General features: G+C 42.1%; 1 protein-coding gene across 1 annotated transcript in view; it reads right to left on the minus strand.

Moving 5' to 3' along the window:
- Positions 1-16,517, minus strand: part of EXTL3 (exostosin like glycosyltransferase 3) — a 270,114-nt gene that overhangs the window by 83,256 nt on the left and 170,341 nt on the right. Inside the window, exon 3 of the mRNA XM_029596169.1 lies at positions 5,126-5,253. Within this exon, the coding sequence (XP_029452029.1) occupies positions 5,126-5,253 (128 nt within the window). The remainder of the gene's footprint in view (positions 1-5,125; positions 5,254-16,517) is intronic.

Here is a 16,517-nt window from a genome sequence, read left to right on the forward strand (position 1 = left end):
TATATCCGGCATACACCAATGGAAATTCCAAGTCCTCTATCAAGTCGTCTTGAGGCCACCCTAGTCTTCTGTCAGGTCGTTTCAAAAATTTAAAGGGAAATCACCATTCCAATATGAGTTCTTATTTCTATTTTATTTCTATTTTAGATCGACCTTATCTTCAAAGTTGTGCGCCGGAATTAGCCGCAAGGTTCTTATAGTGTCAATTGCAAAAACAATGTATTTTAACAGCTCCAAACTTACTGTTTTTAACAAACCTCTAATAAAGGCTATGTATGGCACGATGTTCAAAGGAGGATTACAATTCTTCCAACAGCACAATATCTGTGAAATAACTGCATTATTGTACCAAAATAGATTAGATCATATTCTCAGGGTAGAAGCCATTTATTAATCACACACAGTAGAGTTTGCATTCAAATCAAAGAGTACCAATTAATTTTGTCATTGAGTCCCGAAGGTTCCACTGTCTTTAGATGATGTATCCAAAAGTGTTCACGACGATTAAGAAAAATTTGAATGTTCCCTCCACGGGTGTTCTTTGTGGTATGTTCTAAAATAGACCATCTCAACTCTGAAAATTGATGAGCAAATTGGGAACAGTGTTGTACCAGAGGTGCCGTGAGCTTGCCAGTTTTGATGCAGCTCCTATGCTCAATGAGCCTGGTTCTAATTTTTCTCTTCGTTCGTCCCACGTATACCTTGTCACAAGGACACTGTATTACGTATAATACACATTCCAAATCACAGCTTGTCAGAGCAGATTGTCGTACCACTATCGTGGAATTAGGTAATTTCCATTGTGTGCCTGTCATTGCCATGGCGCACATATCACAATGGCCACATATTTGATGTCCACCATATTCTGGACAAGTTTGAGAAGATTGAAATGCCGAATGCACCACCAGGTCACGAATGTTGGATGCTCTAGAAAAGGCAAATCGAGGCTTAGAATTGAAGATGTGATGAAGGGCAAGAACTTGCCAATGTGATTGTACAATTTTTACCACCTCCTGGCTACGAGACGAATGACGCAAAACACAGGTCAATTCTTGATTATAGGGTTTTTGCTGATACTGAAGCAGCAAGTCTCGATTTGAGAACAAAGCCCTTTTAAATGCTTTTTTAATAACTTTCCTGGGATATCCTCTCTCAACAAATCTGTCTGTTAATTCACCCGCTTGTTTAACAAACTCAGATCTGTCTGAGCAGATCCTACGTAATCTGAGAAACTGGGAGATCGGAACCCCATTCTTCAATTTTTTTGGATGGTAACTTGAGTATTGTAAGAGATGATTACAATCCGTTTCTTTACGAAACAAAGTGGTATGTAGTTTTTGACCATCCCTTTGAATCAGTATATCTAAAAATGATACTGTGTCCTGATGATAATGTGCCACGAACTGAAGGTGGGGATTATAGTCATTAAGTTCCTGAAGAAAATCTAACAATTCTGCTTCACTTGCCTGCCAAATACACAGCACATCATCTATGTAGCGCTTCCACATTAACATTTTTGAAAATGCTCTAGAAGGATACAGATGTTCCATCTCAAAGTTAGTTACCTAGAGATTTGCTATATCAGGGGCTACTGTTGCCCCCATCGCCACTCCTTGTGTTTGGAGATAGAAAATTTCATCAAATTTGAAAGATTTTTTGAAAAGTACCAATTTTAGCAATTTAAGTAGAAAACTTTTAGAATAAGTTTATTCACAATAAAAAAATATTAAATTTGGACCTGTATGCTACAATTTGAGTTTGTATGCCTGCACATTCTCAAGTAGACCTGAGGTCCTACAAATTAGTTATTGAATAAGTAATGTCTTTGTGGTTCGACAAATTTCAATTGGTTGATAAATATAGACCAGTGCTCTTTTCAGTTTGATGTGAGGCTATTAGTTACACACCCTGGATATTGGGGGGGGGGGGGGGAAGTGCAGCCAAGCTGTACATTTTATGCTCAGAAATGCCCAAGGGCAGGCATTAATTTCTGAGCAGCCCGAAAAAGTGAACAGAAAATCAGAAAATACTGCTTTTCTTTATGCCCTAGCGATATTAAGTCGGAGGAACCAAAAATGTTATAAACAAAAGTGCCAGGCGATCAGGTTAGGAAAATGGATACTCAATTTTACCAGTGTCCGTGTTCCTCACCCATGGCTGTCAGCAGGTGCTCATAAAATTGAGCGAATGTTTCCTGAACCCGCTGACAACCACCTCTCCTGGGTTTCCACTGCCAAGGAGGCGCTAGGGACGCGCTATTGTCCCTAGCGCCTCCTTTTTAGCCTGATCCCTCATTTAAATACAGAATTGCGAGTCCAAGAGACTTGGCTGGGCATGTGTTGGGAGAGTGGGCACTCAATACTGAGCGCCCGTTTTCCTGCGAACCTTACTGAGTCAGCCTGATAGTTTGCACCTGAGGCAATGGAGGTTGAAGTGACTTGTCCAAGGTCACAAGGAGCGGCAGTAGGATTGGAAGCTTGGCTTCTGTTTCACAGGCTATTGCTCTACCACTAGGCTACCCCTCCATCCCAACTCAATGATAGAAGACATATTTCATACAAAAAACCTTCTCTCATATAAATTTGTTCAGTCTCTGACATTGAACAAAATCCCCCAATTTCCTCAGCACCAGTAAATTTCGATACCTGAAAACCTCTGCTACTGATACAGGAACATTGTTCCTGTATTCTAGCAGATACCTTCACTTCCTCAGAAGACTGACTCAGAATGACCCAGCCAGCCACTGCATATTATTTCAGGCCAGAGACTCAGACAGCAGGCTCTTTGCATTCCCACTCAGGCCAACCATCTTGGGAGACCTACATATGAAAGGGGTGTGGCCAGACTTTGAGCACAGGACTACAGTCCTGCATACCCCTTCAAGCTCCCATGCAGTCCTCGCTCTCAAACAGACTTGCTGTGTGATTACCACAGCTCTTCAGACAGGCCTCACTTGTTCCATGGAGACCCAATTGCTTGCCCACATTTAAGCAAGGGCTGCTGCATGAGGATTCGGCTTCTGAATGTCAGCACACCAATGCAAAGAATGGATTAGGAGCAGCAGCAGAAGGGATCCCAAGAGGGAGGCAGCATCAAATGAACTCTTCCTGAGGAAACTGTTATTAGTTGGCAAAGCCAGCAGGTGGCATTGTAGCCTAAATGGTACAAGCTGACAGAGATATAACAGAAGCCACTTTCCATCCAAGTTACTAAAAGTGATGGAACAGAAGATAACTGTTCACTAGAAAACCACGATCAGTACATCCAGAACTACATCTTTGGTTCCATATCAAAACAGGTTCTTCTATCCCAAGTTCTAAATATACTTCTTCCTTGAAAGACCTAGTTATATTCATTGGAGATAAATGATTTATGGACTCCACCCTGATGCTTAAAACTTCTATATTATAAATCTACCTTTAAACTTTTACCTTTAAACCTTCATGTAAAAATTTCAGAATATTTGCTGCTCTTTTATTAATTTGAACTTATTTGTACTGTACTTTTAAAATACATAGCACTGTATACCATAAACAGATTCCCGCAGAGTTCCTTTAGCCAAAAAAGATTAATAACCCAAGTTTAAGCATAGGGAGGCTAAGTAACCAGCAGAAGCTTGCATAAGGAGCTGTGGCACTTTAGTCTCCCATTTTCACAGCTCTATACTGTAAGCACTAGGGTTATACTGACTTTCTAAATTCATGCGATTACGTCTGAGCGTGATGATATCTGATTTGTACCAATCTGGTATAGGACAAGTTGAGCACTTCCACTTCTATGAATGCATCAGTGATTAACAATGACTTATCACTGCCTATAGGTTTATTAATAATTCGTATCACCTGCATGCTTTACCCTTGTTATATGAGAGATGATGTAGGGATTTTCGTTTTCAGTTTGTATTTTATTTTTCCTTGGATTATCTATGTTATAAAAAAAAATCTGTGGAAAAATGTCACACACACAGGAGAATAATCAGTAGAAAAGTAATTTTTCCCACTGATTTTTTTTTGTTATAACATTGATTTCCAGGAAAAATAAAATACAATTGAAAACAAAGGTCCCTAGAGATGAGCAACGATACCTTCAATTGTTCAATTAGTCAGTTATTAACATTTCTGGATTTATATGATTTCTCTTACAACTGACTATAGTTCTTCCTTAACACGTCTCCAAACAATCTGCTGCAAAGTTGCTATTGCACTTAACTTGTCACAGTTTACTGTCAATATGCTCCATATTGTCGTCTTGTGGCAAGTTTCACAGCAGATTGCTATGGGGTAATACAGTGTTAGACTCACTCAAGAAGAAAGTGCGGTATCCCCTTGGGCATTAATTAAAATTTACCATGTCGTTAAAAACAAGGCTGCTTCATTGTAGACACTGGTAATTAAATTAATGAAAATTCAACACAACTTGGTAATGAAAACATTAATTATTCAGGCTGTCAGCCTCCCGGCACTTTTTCTTTTTTAAAACACTATTTTCAAACAGAGTTCCTATTTTACTGAATGCATTCTCATTAAAGAAATAAACTCACTTATCTTGCAGCAAATCTCCTCTAGCCTAGGGTCTGAGTGTTTCTTTTCATTATAGTTTATTGTGTCACTTTACTTCTAGCTGTGCATAAGCTACAGGAAATAAACTTTTAATGGGACATTTTTCTTGGCATTAATAAGGGAGATTGTTTTTTTTTCTCCTTAAAGTTGCATTTATTCAGTGCCTTTCATAGCACCCAATATATGGAACTACCAAATCTCAGGGTACAATATAAAGTGAGAAAGAAGTCAAGGAACAATGCCATTATAGTATCTGTAGCCTGAGGACATGACTAGACATTATGTCAAACACAAACCACTCATTGTATCTATTTTGTGATCAGTTTTGTTTCTTTTCTTCCTTAAGTTTTCAACTTCTGCCTTTATACGCTCAGAGTATTTTTCTTTTCCGTTTCTCTATGCCTTTTTTTTTTTTTTTTTTTTGCAACAGCTCCATATTCCTTTTTCTTGTGTCCTTATTTCATCTCCTCCTTTTTCAGTTTGGATCTAAGTTTACGACAGGGATACTGGCCTTATAAAATCAACTCTAACCGTACTACTCGTATACAAAGCAGCAAGCCACTCACCGGAAACCAAACATGATCTCATCATGGCGCAGGTGGGCATCGTCGTCTATGGAAAGAATGGCTTCTGTTTCAATCTCAGCCCAGGGCAGGAAGCGGTTATTCAAACTGTTCTTTTCAGTGCGGACAACCTAATTATGAAAGGAAATAAGAAAGGGGGAGGGGGGGGAAGGTGAAATTTAAGATAAGTCTGAACAAGAAAAAATAAATAGGGTCTTGGTTCTTCACAAAACATCTAATTCCCACTGACGAACCATCCCTTTTGCCATTTTGATCACATTTTCTGACTATAGCAGCAGTGCTACCTAGATTTCAAAAGTATCATCCTGTTTTTTTGTCAAGTACATTTTCTTTTTACTCTTTCAGCATTTTTAAAGCCACATTCCCTGTTTTGGAAAACATCGTCCCATCTGAGTTTCTGATCAGGGAAAGTACAGCACCATCATCACAATTTACAGGGGCTTTAAAAAAAAAAAAAATCATCCTCAGACATGAAAAAAACCAGAAGAACATTAATTATTATTGCTTTAATGCAAGGTTCATTTTCAAATGTATGTAATGAGAACAACTGCATTAATAGCCAACTCTGCTCACATGGTTTTTATAGGCTATACATTATAGAAAAAAAAAAAGAATATGACAGATAAGGCCCTTCTACTCTGCCCAGTTTACTTCCTTTTGTGATGACATAGACCCCTGTTCATCTCTGGTTTTCCTTTCACCTCATAATTAGGAATCCTCTGTTCATATCCCATGCGTTTTTGAATTCTGTTACTACTTTTGCCTCCACTACATATTCTGAAAGGCCATCCCAGGAATACACCACAATTTCCATGTGCCCTGCTCTCCTTTTATGGAGTTCATACCATTACCTCTTGTTTTAGAGCAGAGGTCTCCAAACCTGTCCTGGGAGATCCCCAGCAAGTCAGGTTTTCAGGTTATCCACAATTTTGCTTGAGAGATTTGCATGTAGTGCCTCCATTAAATGCACATTTATATCATGCATATTCATTGTGGATATGCTGAAATCAGACTGGCAGGGAGGTCCCCCCAGACAGGTTTGGGGACCATAGGTTTAGAGCTTCCTTTCCACTGAAAAAATGTTGCTTTTCATGATTGGTGTGACAATTTTTTCTGGCACTGGAATTAATTACTATCAATTACAGACCTGAAGCTGACCTTAAGGTGGTCATCTGGTGCGTATCCCTGCCTCTTGATAGCATAAACTATACAGACAGATGACTTTCTAACCTATTTATAAAAACTTCCAACAATGACAATTCCACTGTTCCCACTAGCTAACTATAATCAAGTGCTCCACTATCTTCACAGTTAGGGAATTCTTTTTCATGTCTAATCTCAGTCTTTCCTGCTAAAATTTAAGCCCATTATTTCTTTTCATATCTCTGTGAGACAGAGCAGATCACTGTCCTCTTTATAAATTTGATGTATGTATTAAATTTATTTAAAGTTTTTTTTAGACCGACATTCGTTGGGAACATCACATCGGTTTACAGAGAACAGGAAATGCAGCATATATGCTTTACAAAGAACTGTTAACATCAATATATAACACAGGGCAGGTTGTTTAACAGGAGTTGAACTATGTAGATAATGTGTGTAAAATAAGAATAAGGTAACACAAGAAATAAAGATATAAATATAAATTGATAATCAATAATTACATGGAGTCAGAAGAGCTAGACCAGTGATGGCTAACCTATGACACACGTGTCAGAGGTGACACGCCGAGCCGTTTTTGCTGACACGCGTAGCGTTTTGGGACTATCAAATTTATTTTTTTTTATCGGCTGCGCCAACCCTTTAAAATTAGTTTTTCAGTATTTCCCCAATGCCCCCGGGCGCAGCGACAGGCAGGGCTGTGGTGAGGCTCACGTCACCACAGCCCAAATAAAAAGATCGTGTTTGAACGCGCTGATGCTCCTCCTCCTTCCTGCCTGTGCAGCCCCGGAAGTAAACGTTGCCGGAGCCGCGTGGGCAGGAAGGAGGAGAAGCATCAGTGCGTGCAGAAGAGGAGCATCGCTTGCGCTTACGGGCCGCTGCGAATCCCAAGTCGCAGCGAGAAGAGGAAGAGGCCCAGTAGCAGAGCCGCAGCGGCCCGAGAAGAGGAAGAGGCCCGGTAGCAGGGCCGCTGCAGAGCCCATCCTGCGGCGACACGCGAAGAGGAGGCCCAGAGGTAAGAGAGAGGCTGAGGGTCTGTAGAGGGTGTGTGCGTGCGTGTGTGCGTGTATGAGATGAGTTGAGAGATTGTGTGTGAGGACCTGAATGTTTGCAGAGACTGCATGTGCTTGAGCAAGACAGCATGTGGGAGTGAGTCAGACAGCATGTGCCAGTGAGAGCCTGTGTGTATGAATGATTGTATGAGAGAGAGCATGTGCCAGTGAGAGCCTGTGTGCATGAATGATTGTATGAGAGAGAGCATGTGCCAGTGAGAGCCTGTGTGCATGAATGATTGTATGAGAGAGAGCATGTGCCAGTGAGAGCCTGTGTGCATGAATGATTGTATGAGAGCATGTGCCAGTGAGAGCCTGTGTGTATGAATGATTGTATGAGAGAGAGTATGTAACAGTGAGAGCCTGTGTGCATGAATGATTGTATGAGAGAGAGCATGTGCCAGTGAGAGCCTGTGTGTATGAATGATTGTATGTGAGAGAGCATGTGCCAGTGAGAGCCTGTGTGCATGAATGATTGTATGAGAGAGAGCATGTGCCAGTGAGAACCTGTGTGCATGAATGATTGTATGAGAGAGAGCATGTGCCAGTGAGAGCCTGTGTGTATGAATGATTGTATGAGAGAGAGCATGTGACAGTGAGAGCCTGTGAGAATGAGAACCTGACTGTGTGTTTGAGGGAAGAAGATGGAGAGAAAAGAAACAGAAAAAAAGACAATATAAAAGGAATTGGCAAAAAAAAAAAAAAAAGAAAGAAAGAAAGGGAAGGTGGAAAAAAAAAGCCTGTGACTAACCAATTAGAAAACTTAAGATCAGACAGCAAAGTAAAAAAAAAAAAAATTCTTTTTAGTGATTGGCACATGTAATCTTTGGGAATATGCAAGAATAGCAACATCCCCAATAGTCATGTGGCAGCAGTGACAGTGGCAGCAGAGGAATGAGAGAGGCTCCGAGGTTGCTGGCAAAAGAGAGGGGGATCTGCCTTTAGTGTGTGCATGTGTATGAATGGGACTCTGCCTGGGGGTGTATGTGTGTGAATGCATGGGTGTCTGCCTGGGGGTCTGTGTGTGTGAGAATGAATTGGTGCCTGCCTGGAGGATGGAGCGGGAGTGATGTGAAAATGAATGGGAGCTTGCCTGGGTGTGTGGGTTTGTGTGTATGTGAGGGAGCCAGTGAGTGTGAGAGCATGAGTATGTATGAGAAAATCCAGGGGAGTAAGAGTTTTTGTGGGAGGGGGGTGGGTGGAGGGGGAGAGAGTGTTTTAATTGAAGATTTAGCCGATGAAATTCAGCAACAAAAAAGTCACTAAGCAGGTAAGGTAAAGAATTATTTGTTTTTGCTTTATTAGTAAATACAGTACATATATTAAAATTATAACTTTGTTATTAATTAGAGCTACAAATATCACAATTATGGATTTTTCTAGAAGTGACACACCACCCGAGTTATGCTCGGTTTTTTTATGAATTTTGACACACTGAGCTCAAAAGGTTGGCCATCACTGAGCTAGACAATAGAAGATTGTAGATTGCATTATGAAGGGAGGAGTGGGAAGAAACTCGGGGCATGTAGAAAGTGGCAACTACCGGTAGTTGATTACTTTTTATTCTATCCACTGGGGACCTTGCTCTAATAATGGTCATTTGCCATCTGATTTCAGTATTTAACAGATAAACACATTTTCTTCAGCAGCATAGCCAACCTACAAACAAGCCACAATTCCTGTCTTGCATGAGCATAAAATTTCCTTTCTAAGTACACATGCATTAAAATAATCCTAAATTACTTTGTGTTTAGAATGTGAGCATCCTATCACTATGCCTTACGCCTCCAAAATTGTGGCAAAAGTTGTGCGTGCAATGTACAAATCTAGTTTACTGCCTCTTTCTCTCAACATTCCACAACTTTGGTTCCTTCCTTATAGTTCGTGCATGTTCTGAAGAAGAATTTCTGATGTCTTAGTAAGAAGCCATCTTTGTTAACTGTAATTTTATGAGGTCATGAAAAATAATTAGAGAGGTTTCCTTCATCAAAAGGACCTAAAAAAATTCAATCAGGTCGATACAGTAAGGTCGAGGTAGAAACAGTGAGGTAGTGTCAGGCGCACCCTTCCTCCCCGCACGCACAGTTCTCTTCACTAACTCCCCGATACTCTCCTCTAATCGCATGCAAATGCATGCCGCGGCTTTAAAGCGGTAGGGAAGGGTTATGCCCGCGTAACCCATTTTACTGTATAGGCGCTTAATACAGCGCCTATACAGTAACCTGGGTGCGCTGGTACCTGTCATTTCAAATGACATTTGAAATGACAGGCACCAGGAAGTGTAAAAATCAAAATTTTTAAATACCTCTCGGAGGGCCGCGTGGGTCCAGGCGGCCGGCGGGATCCGGGGGGGCCGGTGGTCGCGTGTTAAATCTAGGCCGCGGGCGGGTGGGCGCCTGTTCCGGGCGGTGGGGGGCGGGTGGACGCGCGTTAGTTTCAGACGGCCGCGTGGGTCCAGGCGGCCGGCAGCGGCGGGAGCCGGGTGGTCGCGTGTTAAATCTAGGCCGCGGGCGGGTGGGCGCCTGTTCCAGGCGGCGGCGGGGGGACACGCGTTAGTTCGAGATGGCCGGCGGGCGGCGGGTGGTCGCGTGTTAAATCTAGGCCGGGTCCGCACAGGCGCGCATTCATTCAGTGCCGGTGGGGGCTGCCTCCGGCAGCCCCCACCGGCACTGAATGAATGTGCGCCTGTGCGACCCCTGCGATTCGGCGCTCATGGCGTGACGTCACGGCATGTGACTGCCTTGAGCGCCGAATCGCAGGGGTCGCACAGGCGCGCATTCATTCATCCAGGCGGAGGAGCCGGTGGCGAAAGCAGCCGGCTCCTCCGCCTGGATGAATTCATTCACTGCCGGTGGGGGCTGCCTCGGCAGCCCCCACTGGCAGTGAATGAATGAATGCGCGCCTGTGCGACCCCTGCGATTCGGCGCTCAAGGCAGTCACATGCCGTGACGTGGGGGCTGCCTCTGGCAGCCCCCACCGGCACTGAATGAATGCGCGCCTGTGCGGACCCGGCCTAGATTTAACACGCGACCACCCGCCGGCCATCTCGAACTAACGCGTGTCCCCCCGCCGCCGCTGCCACCGCCTGGAACAGGCGCCCACCCGCCCGCGGCCTAGATTTAACACGCGACCACCCGGCTCCCGCCGCCGCCGCCTGTACCCACGCGGCCCTCCGACAGGTATTTAAAAATTTTTATTTTTCTTCTGACAGGTTTTATGTGTCCCACATCATTACATTTTCTCGATCATCTCTGTATCGCTTTTTTTTTTAAATTGTGTTTTATTGTTTTTGAGTGTCTTAAGCGGTGTCGATGGATTTGTTACTAGACTCACAGTCCTAACTCCTACTAGGGGGAGGCGGTAAACTAACACGTTACGGCCGCGGCAAAACAGTGCGTTACTAATGAGAGAACCTGAGTGCCCGTTACGGTATCGGAGGGGAATAGCTAATTCCTTCATTATACAGCTAATTCGTTCATTTACATGCCGGGTGCGGGAAGGGTTACGCGTCTGTTTTAAGAAGCGCTATGGACGCGCGAAACTGGAGACTGTATCGCTGGTTTGCCTTACGCGTCCGAATTGTGCGCAGCGAGCTCGTTACAGACGAGAAATCTTCAACTGAACTTTACTGTATCGAGCTGAATGTAAGTTGAAGATCCCTATTTATAAGACAAATCATTATGATTATTAAAGTTATGTATAGGTAGTCCTCTACTTAAAGTGTTTTGAGTTATAGTGATCTAAAGGTACAGTGCTTTAAAACTGATGCCCATTATCCAATCTTTACAAGTTTGTTCTGAGGCAAAAATGGCTATCTCCCAGCAGGTGCATGTTACATGGAAACGTGATAACAGTAAAAGATTGTACAGCCTATCTAGTCTGCCCATCTGCCTAATTTAGCTTTACAATTCCCATCACTTCTTTGGAGATGCCCTGTGTTTATTCCATGCTTTTACTAAATTCAAATACTGTTTTATCTCCACCACCTCCACTGGAGTCTATCCCCTTTCACCCTCATCCTATGACCCCCTTGTTCTAGAACCTCCTTTCCACTGAAAGGGAGTGATGGGAATTGTAAGAACTAGATAAATTGGATGGGCCATATGGTCTTTTTCTGCCAACATGTTTCTATGTTTCTATGAAAAAGGCCTGCCTCCTGTGCATGGAAACCTTGGAGATATTTATATGTCGCTATCATATCTCCCCTCTCTCTCCTTTCCCCTAGGGTATACATGATTCGATCTTTAAGTCTATCTCCACAGCTTTAGAACCACTGATCATTTCAGTAGCCACCCCCAGGATAGACTCCAACTGGTTTATATCTTTTTGAAGGTGGGGGTCTCCAGAACTGTACACAGTATTCCAAATGAGATCTCACCAGGGACCTATACAGGGGCAATATCATCTCCCTTTATCTGCTAGCCTTCCTCTGCCTATGCAGCCAAGCATCTATCTGGTTTTTACTGTTGCTTTATCCACCTGTTTGGCCACCTTAAGAGCATCCCCAATACTAATGAGCTGATTGAGGCACCCAGTGAGGTGATAGCAGAAAGAGCATTGAGAACTTCCTCAAACAATGTCTTATAGGCTTGCCTTGGCATAGTCCTCTTCAGACAAAAAAAAATGTAATGCTCTAAAATTTGTCTATGCTTTTTATAGTGCTGTACTGTATATTATTAAATTACAGGTTGTTTTGGTGTCAATAAAGATATTTGGTGTTGATGCTGGAACTAATCCTCTATTTATAACATTGTTTTGAAGAAAAAGTGAAACTGATGGAGCCCCATAAGGCGGCCATGATGTGAGACAACCTGCATATGCTCACTAGAGCATGCTGAAAGATCTAGAATAGAGCTTTCCAAACTTTTCATGTTGGTGACATGCTTTTTAGACAACAGTTTCACGACACAGTAATTCAGTCTACTAGCAAACCAGAGGTTAAAGGTTAAACAAACAAAATGTATTTCGATAATTTATGTATGTTTCCTTAAATATATACATACATTTTGTGGATTACATAATGTTACATCCACACTGACCCCCAGGCAGCTCCCCATTCATTCTCACACCGCTCCCTCCCCACCCCCCAGGCATGCACATATTCATTCTCACACACACACAGACACACAGACCCCCAGGCAGGCACCAAGTTATTCTCACACACAGGCAGGCACCTAGTCTCACATAGATAGACCCCAGGAAGACACCCATTCGTTCTCATACACAGATACAGCAGGCACCCATACATTCACACATATACACCCCCAGGCAGACTCCTATTCATACACTTGCATACACTGAAGGCAGATCCCCCTCTCTTTCTTTTGCCAGCAACCTCAGAGCCTCTCATTCCTCTGCTACTGCTGTCACTGCTGCCATGTGGATATTTGGGGAGGTGCTGATTGCTGCTGGCACTGAAGCCCGTTCTGCTGCCTCCTCTGTGCAGGCCCCGTGGCATTAAATATTTGTGGGCTTCCACTTCCTCCATGCCAATCTCGTACATTGCGAGATCGGCATGGAGGAAGTGCTACTCTTGCACATTCCCAAAGATAACATATGCCAATCACTAAAAAGTAATTTTTTTTTTACCTTTGCTGTCTGATCTTAGTTTTCTAATCGGTTGGTCACAGACTTTTTTTTTTTCACCTTCCCTTTGTTTTTTTGCCAATTCCTTTTACAGGGTCTTTTTTTTTCTATTTCTTTTCTCTCCATCTGTCTTCTTCCCTCAAACACACAATCAGGTTCTCATTCTCCCAGCAGCCCTACTACCAGGTTTCCTCCTCTTCTCGGGCCATCGCGACGTGGGATATGCGGTGGCCCATTAACGCTGCTCTTCTTCTGTACACGGTAGATGCTCCTCCTCCTTCCTGCCCACGCGGCTCTGGCAACGTTTTTCTTCCGGGGCTGCGCAGGCAGGAAGGAGGAGGAGTGAAGGTGACCCTTTTCTTCGGGCCGTGGTCCTGTTTCCACCGGACCTGCTGCTATGTGGACCGGGCAACACCTTCACACTGCAGGCGACACACTAACGTGTTGCAACACACAGTTTGGAAAGCTCTGATCTAGAAGCTCTGAAGTCATCGCACCGACCTGGGATCCAAGAGATGACATCACCTACCTATGAGGACTGTGTAGCCTGCTTGTCCTCTGAGAAAAACATAAATACAAAATATATTTTAAAAAATTCATGATGCTGAGTGCAGAAATCACATCATTAATAAAGCTTTGATATGAAGGGTCAGGAATAGATGTTTGAAAATTTACATGCTATAGAACAGGGGTGGCCAACCCCAGACCTCAAGAGCCACAAACAGGTCATGTTTTCAGGATCCACAAGAATAAGTATGAGATAGATTTGCATACAATCCTCTCTCATGCATTTTCATTGTGGATATCTTGAAACCTGACTTGTTTGTGGCTCTTCAGGACAGGAGCTGGCCATCCCTGCTATAGAAAGTCAGCTATTAAAAATGCAGCTACCTCTCAGGAGAATGTGACAGCATTTTTCGTTATGCACAAGACTGTGTAAGAATCATGGGACAGATAGAGGCAGAAAATAGGTACAGTAAAATTTCGTATCAAAGACTGCTAACATTTATTAATAATGAATTTGAAGGAAAAAGAGACCTCAGCACTGGTATTATTTCTGAATGTTTTATCATATTTAGAACCAGTCGGTGCAATCATGGGTCTTTTGAAAAACCTCTTCTAATATTTTATTGAAAAATCTCTTTTTAATTTTTAAATGTTTTCTTTAAAAAAAAACAAACAACATGTGCTAAACAGCTACTATATGTCTTAAAGAAGAAAAAAACCTGCTTCAACAATAAGTAACAACGCCTATATAAGTTGTCGATAAGAACACCACTGGTTATTGGGCTTTATTGATAATTTCCATAGACTGTGATAACTTGCAACAATATTGCCTTGGCTTCGTATAAACAACCTGATTCGATTGTTACAATGTTGCTTAAAAAAGCATTCTTCTGAATCAGCCATTCAACTTTGTCAATGAGGCACTGAAGCCTTGGTATTAACAAGACATATAGTAGCTGATTAGCACGTCTTTTTTTTTTTTTTTTTTTTTTTTTAAAGAAAACATTTAAAAATTAAAAAGATTTTTCAATAAAATATTAGAAGAGGTTTTTCAAAAGACCCATGATTGCACCGACTGGTTCTAAATCTGATAAAACATTCAGAAATAATACCAGTGCTGAAGTCTTTTTTTCCTTTGAATTCATTATTAATAAATGTTAGCAGTCTTTGATATTAACGTTATACACCAGCCATTTTGATTGTTTGTTTTATATACACTGGTGGATCATTTAGTATTTTTTCTGAACAGTAAAATTTAGCAGAAAGAAACTAGAATCAATGTAATGTTTTTGCATTTTTTGTAAAAACATTTTCTTATCTTCTAGTCCTATTTTGAAATTGGTCCACCAGAGGCTACAGCACCAAGAGACCATTTTCTGTGGAGATCATCGCATAGGCTATTGGCTTTTACCCAAGCCACACTGCATGTCCCAATGAATGCACTCAAGCTGTGATATCAAACTCTTCATAGATGCATTGAAGAAGACGGCATATATACTTTTCTACATCTAAGAGCGACTGAGGGTATGCAATTCTGCTTTTACCGAGTGGAAGAAAAGGTTTAAGTTTTTGTATACGCTTGTGTCAGTACTGAACCATGTAGAACTGGTGAGCGGTAATTCATGCATTATGCATACAGCTTTGGAAAACTTTTTGCTGAAGTTGTCCAGTAGCCTGAGATCCTTCCCTGGCAGTGTACTGGTGTTTATTCTTGCTTTCTTTCCTCTTTAACAGCAAATTCCACCATAAATGATTGATGGGGTAATTGTATTATGTCAAAGCCCTAAGATTTTTGTACTCTATACTCAAGGTCTAGTTTCCTTGCTACTAGGGCAAAGGAAACAGGATATTCTCATATTTTGATTTATAATTCTTGCAGGATACTATGGATCAGGATTGCTGCTAGCTCTGCCAACGAGGCCAAAGATGATTGTGCGAGGATCATTTTCCCCATGCACATGAACTCGAGTGTTTATCCCAGCTTGTCCAGAAATCTACAGTAAGAAAGGTCTTCCTGTGGAGACAAGTGTTCTGAAGGGTCCAGATGGGGGGTCTGAGGGGATCCCTGCCAACCTCTCTTCAGAGCCAAGAGAACATTGATTCAGGACCCCAATGATGATGATGAAGGTATCGTATTTAGATGGCAATTTTAGAAGTTTTAATTAAATAATTACTGTCTTTTAGTGAATTTTATATTTATGAGAAATTGTAATTTTTTTCCTTCTTTCTAAGTTAATTGATGTATAGAATGTGAACCGTAGAGATGGACTTTTGTCTAATCAACGGTATATAAAAACTGTTTAAATAAATAAATAAATAAATAAATAAATAAGGTGACTGAGGTGTCGTCTTTGGTCATCTTGGAGTATAGCCCTGATGGACATCTTTTAACTGGCTGCATTCCACTGCAAGCAAATTTCTTGGACTAGAACCACTGAGCAGGGATTCTGATGGAGTATGCACTCTAATCGGGGAAACTGGGACTCCTCATGGGAGTAAATCATAACTTGGCAAGGAAAGGTTGGAGGTATCCTGCCACAAAGGTAACGAAATCTTTCACTAGCTTTACTATCTGATTGAGGGGCTGATATGGCCTTTCACCTGGCGTGGGCAGTGGAACATCCTCTTCTGATACCAAAATGGAATCTTGCACATCTGAGCTCTGCAAATTTTGAACTGGAAGCCGCCTGGATGTGAGAGGTACCAGAAAACAAATGGGGTCTAGAGTCTCCAGGTGCAGTCCTTGTTCAATTAATTTTATTGGTGTATGGTCCCTGGTAATTGGTGGGGGTTGGGGTATTATATCCCTTTTTGCCCATCAAAATTCCATGCAGGCCTCATGCAACTACACAGGAAGAACTGCTGCATGCTGCGTCAATGACAGAGCCACCAATCCTGATGGTAAAGGTATTGAGCACCTATGCATTTCACCTTCCAGGGCTTCTGTGTAGAGGATTTATGCATCAACAAAACCAGAGTCTTGTACGTTAACAATGTCAATCCACCGAAGACTTTGTGCTTTTTGTGTGCCAGCGTTTCTGGCAGCTCCACGGTGTGGTGCCTCTGTC

Source organism: Rhinatrema bivittatum, chromosome 3 (assembly GCF_901001135.1).
Source record: "Rhinatrema bivittatum chromosome 3, aRhiBiv1.1, whole genome shotgun sequence".
Lineage (NCBI taxonomy): Eukaryota > Metazoa > Chordata > Amphibia > Gymnophiona > Rhinatrematidae > Rhinatrema > Rhinatrema bivittatum.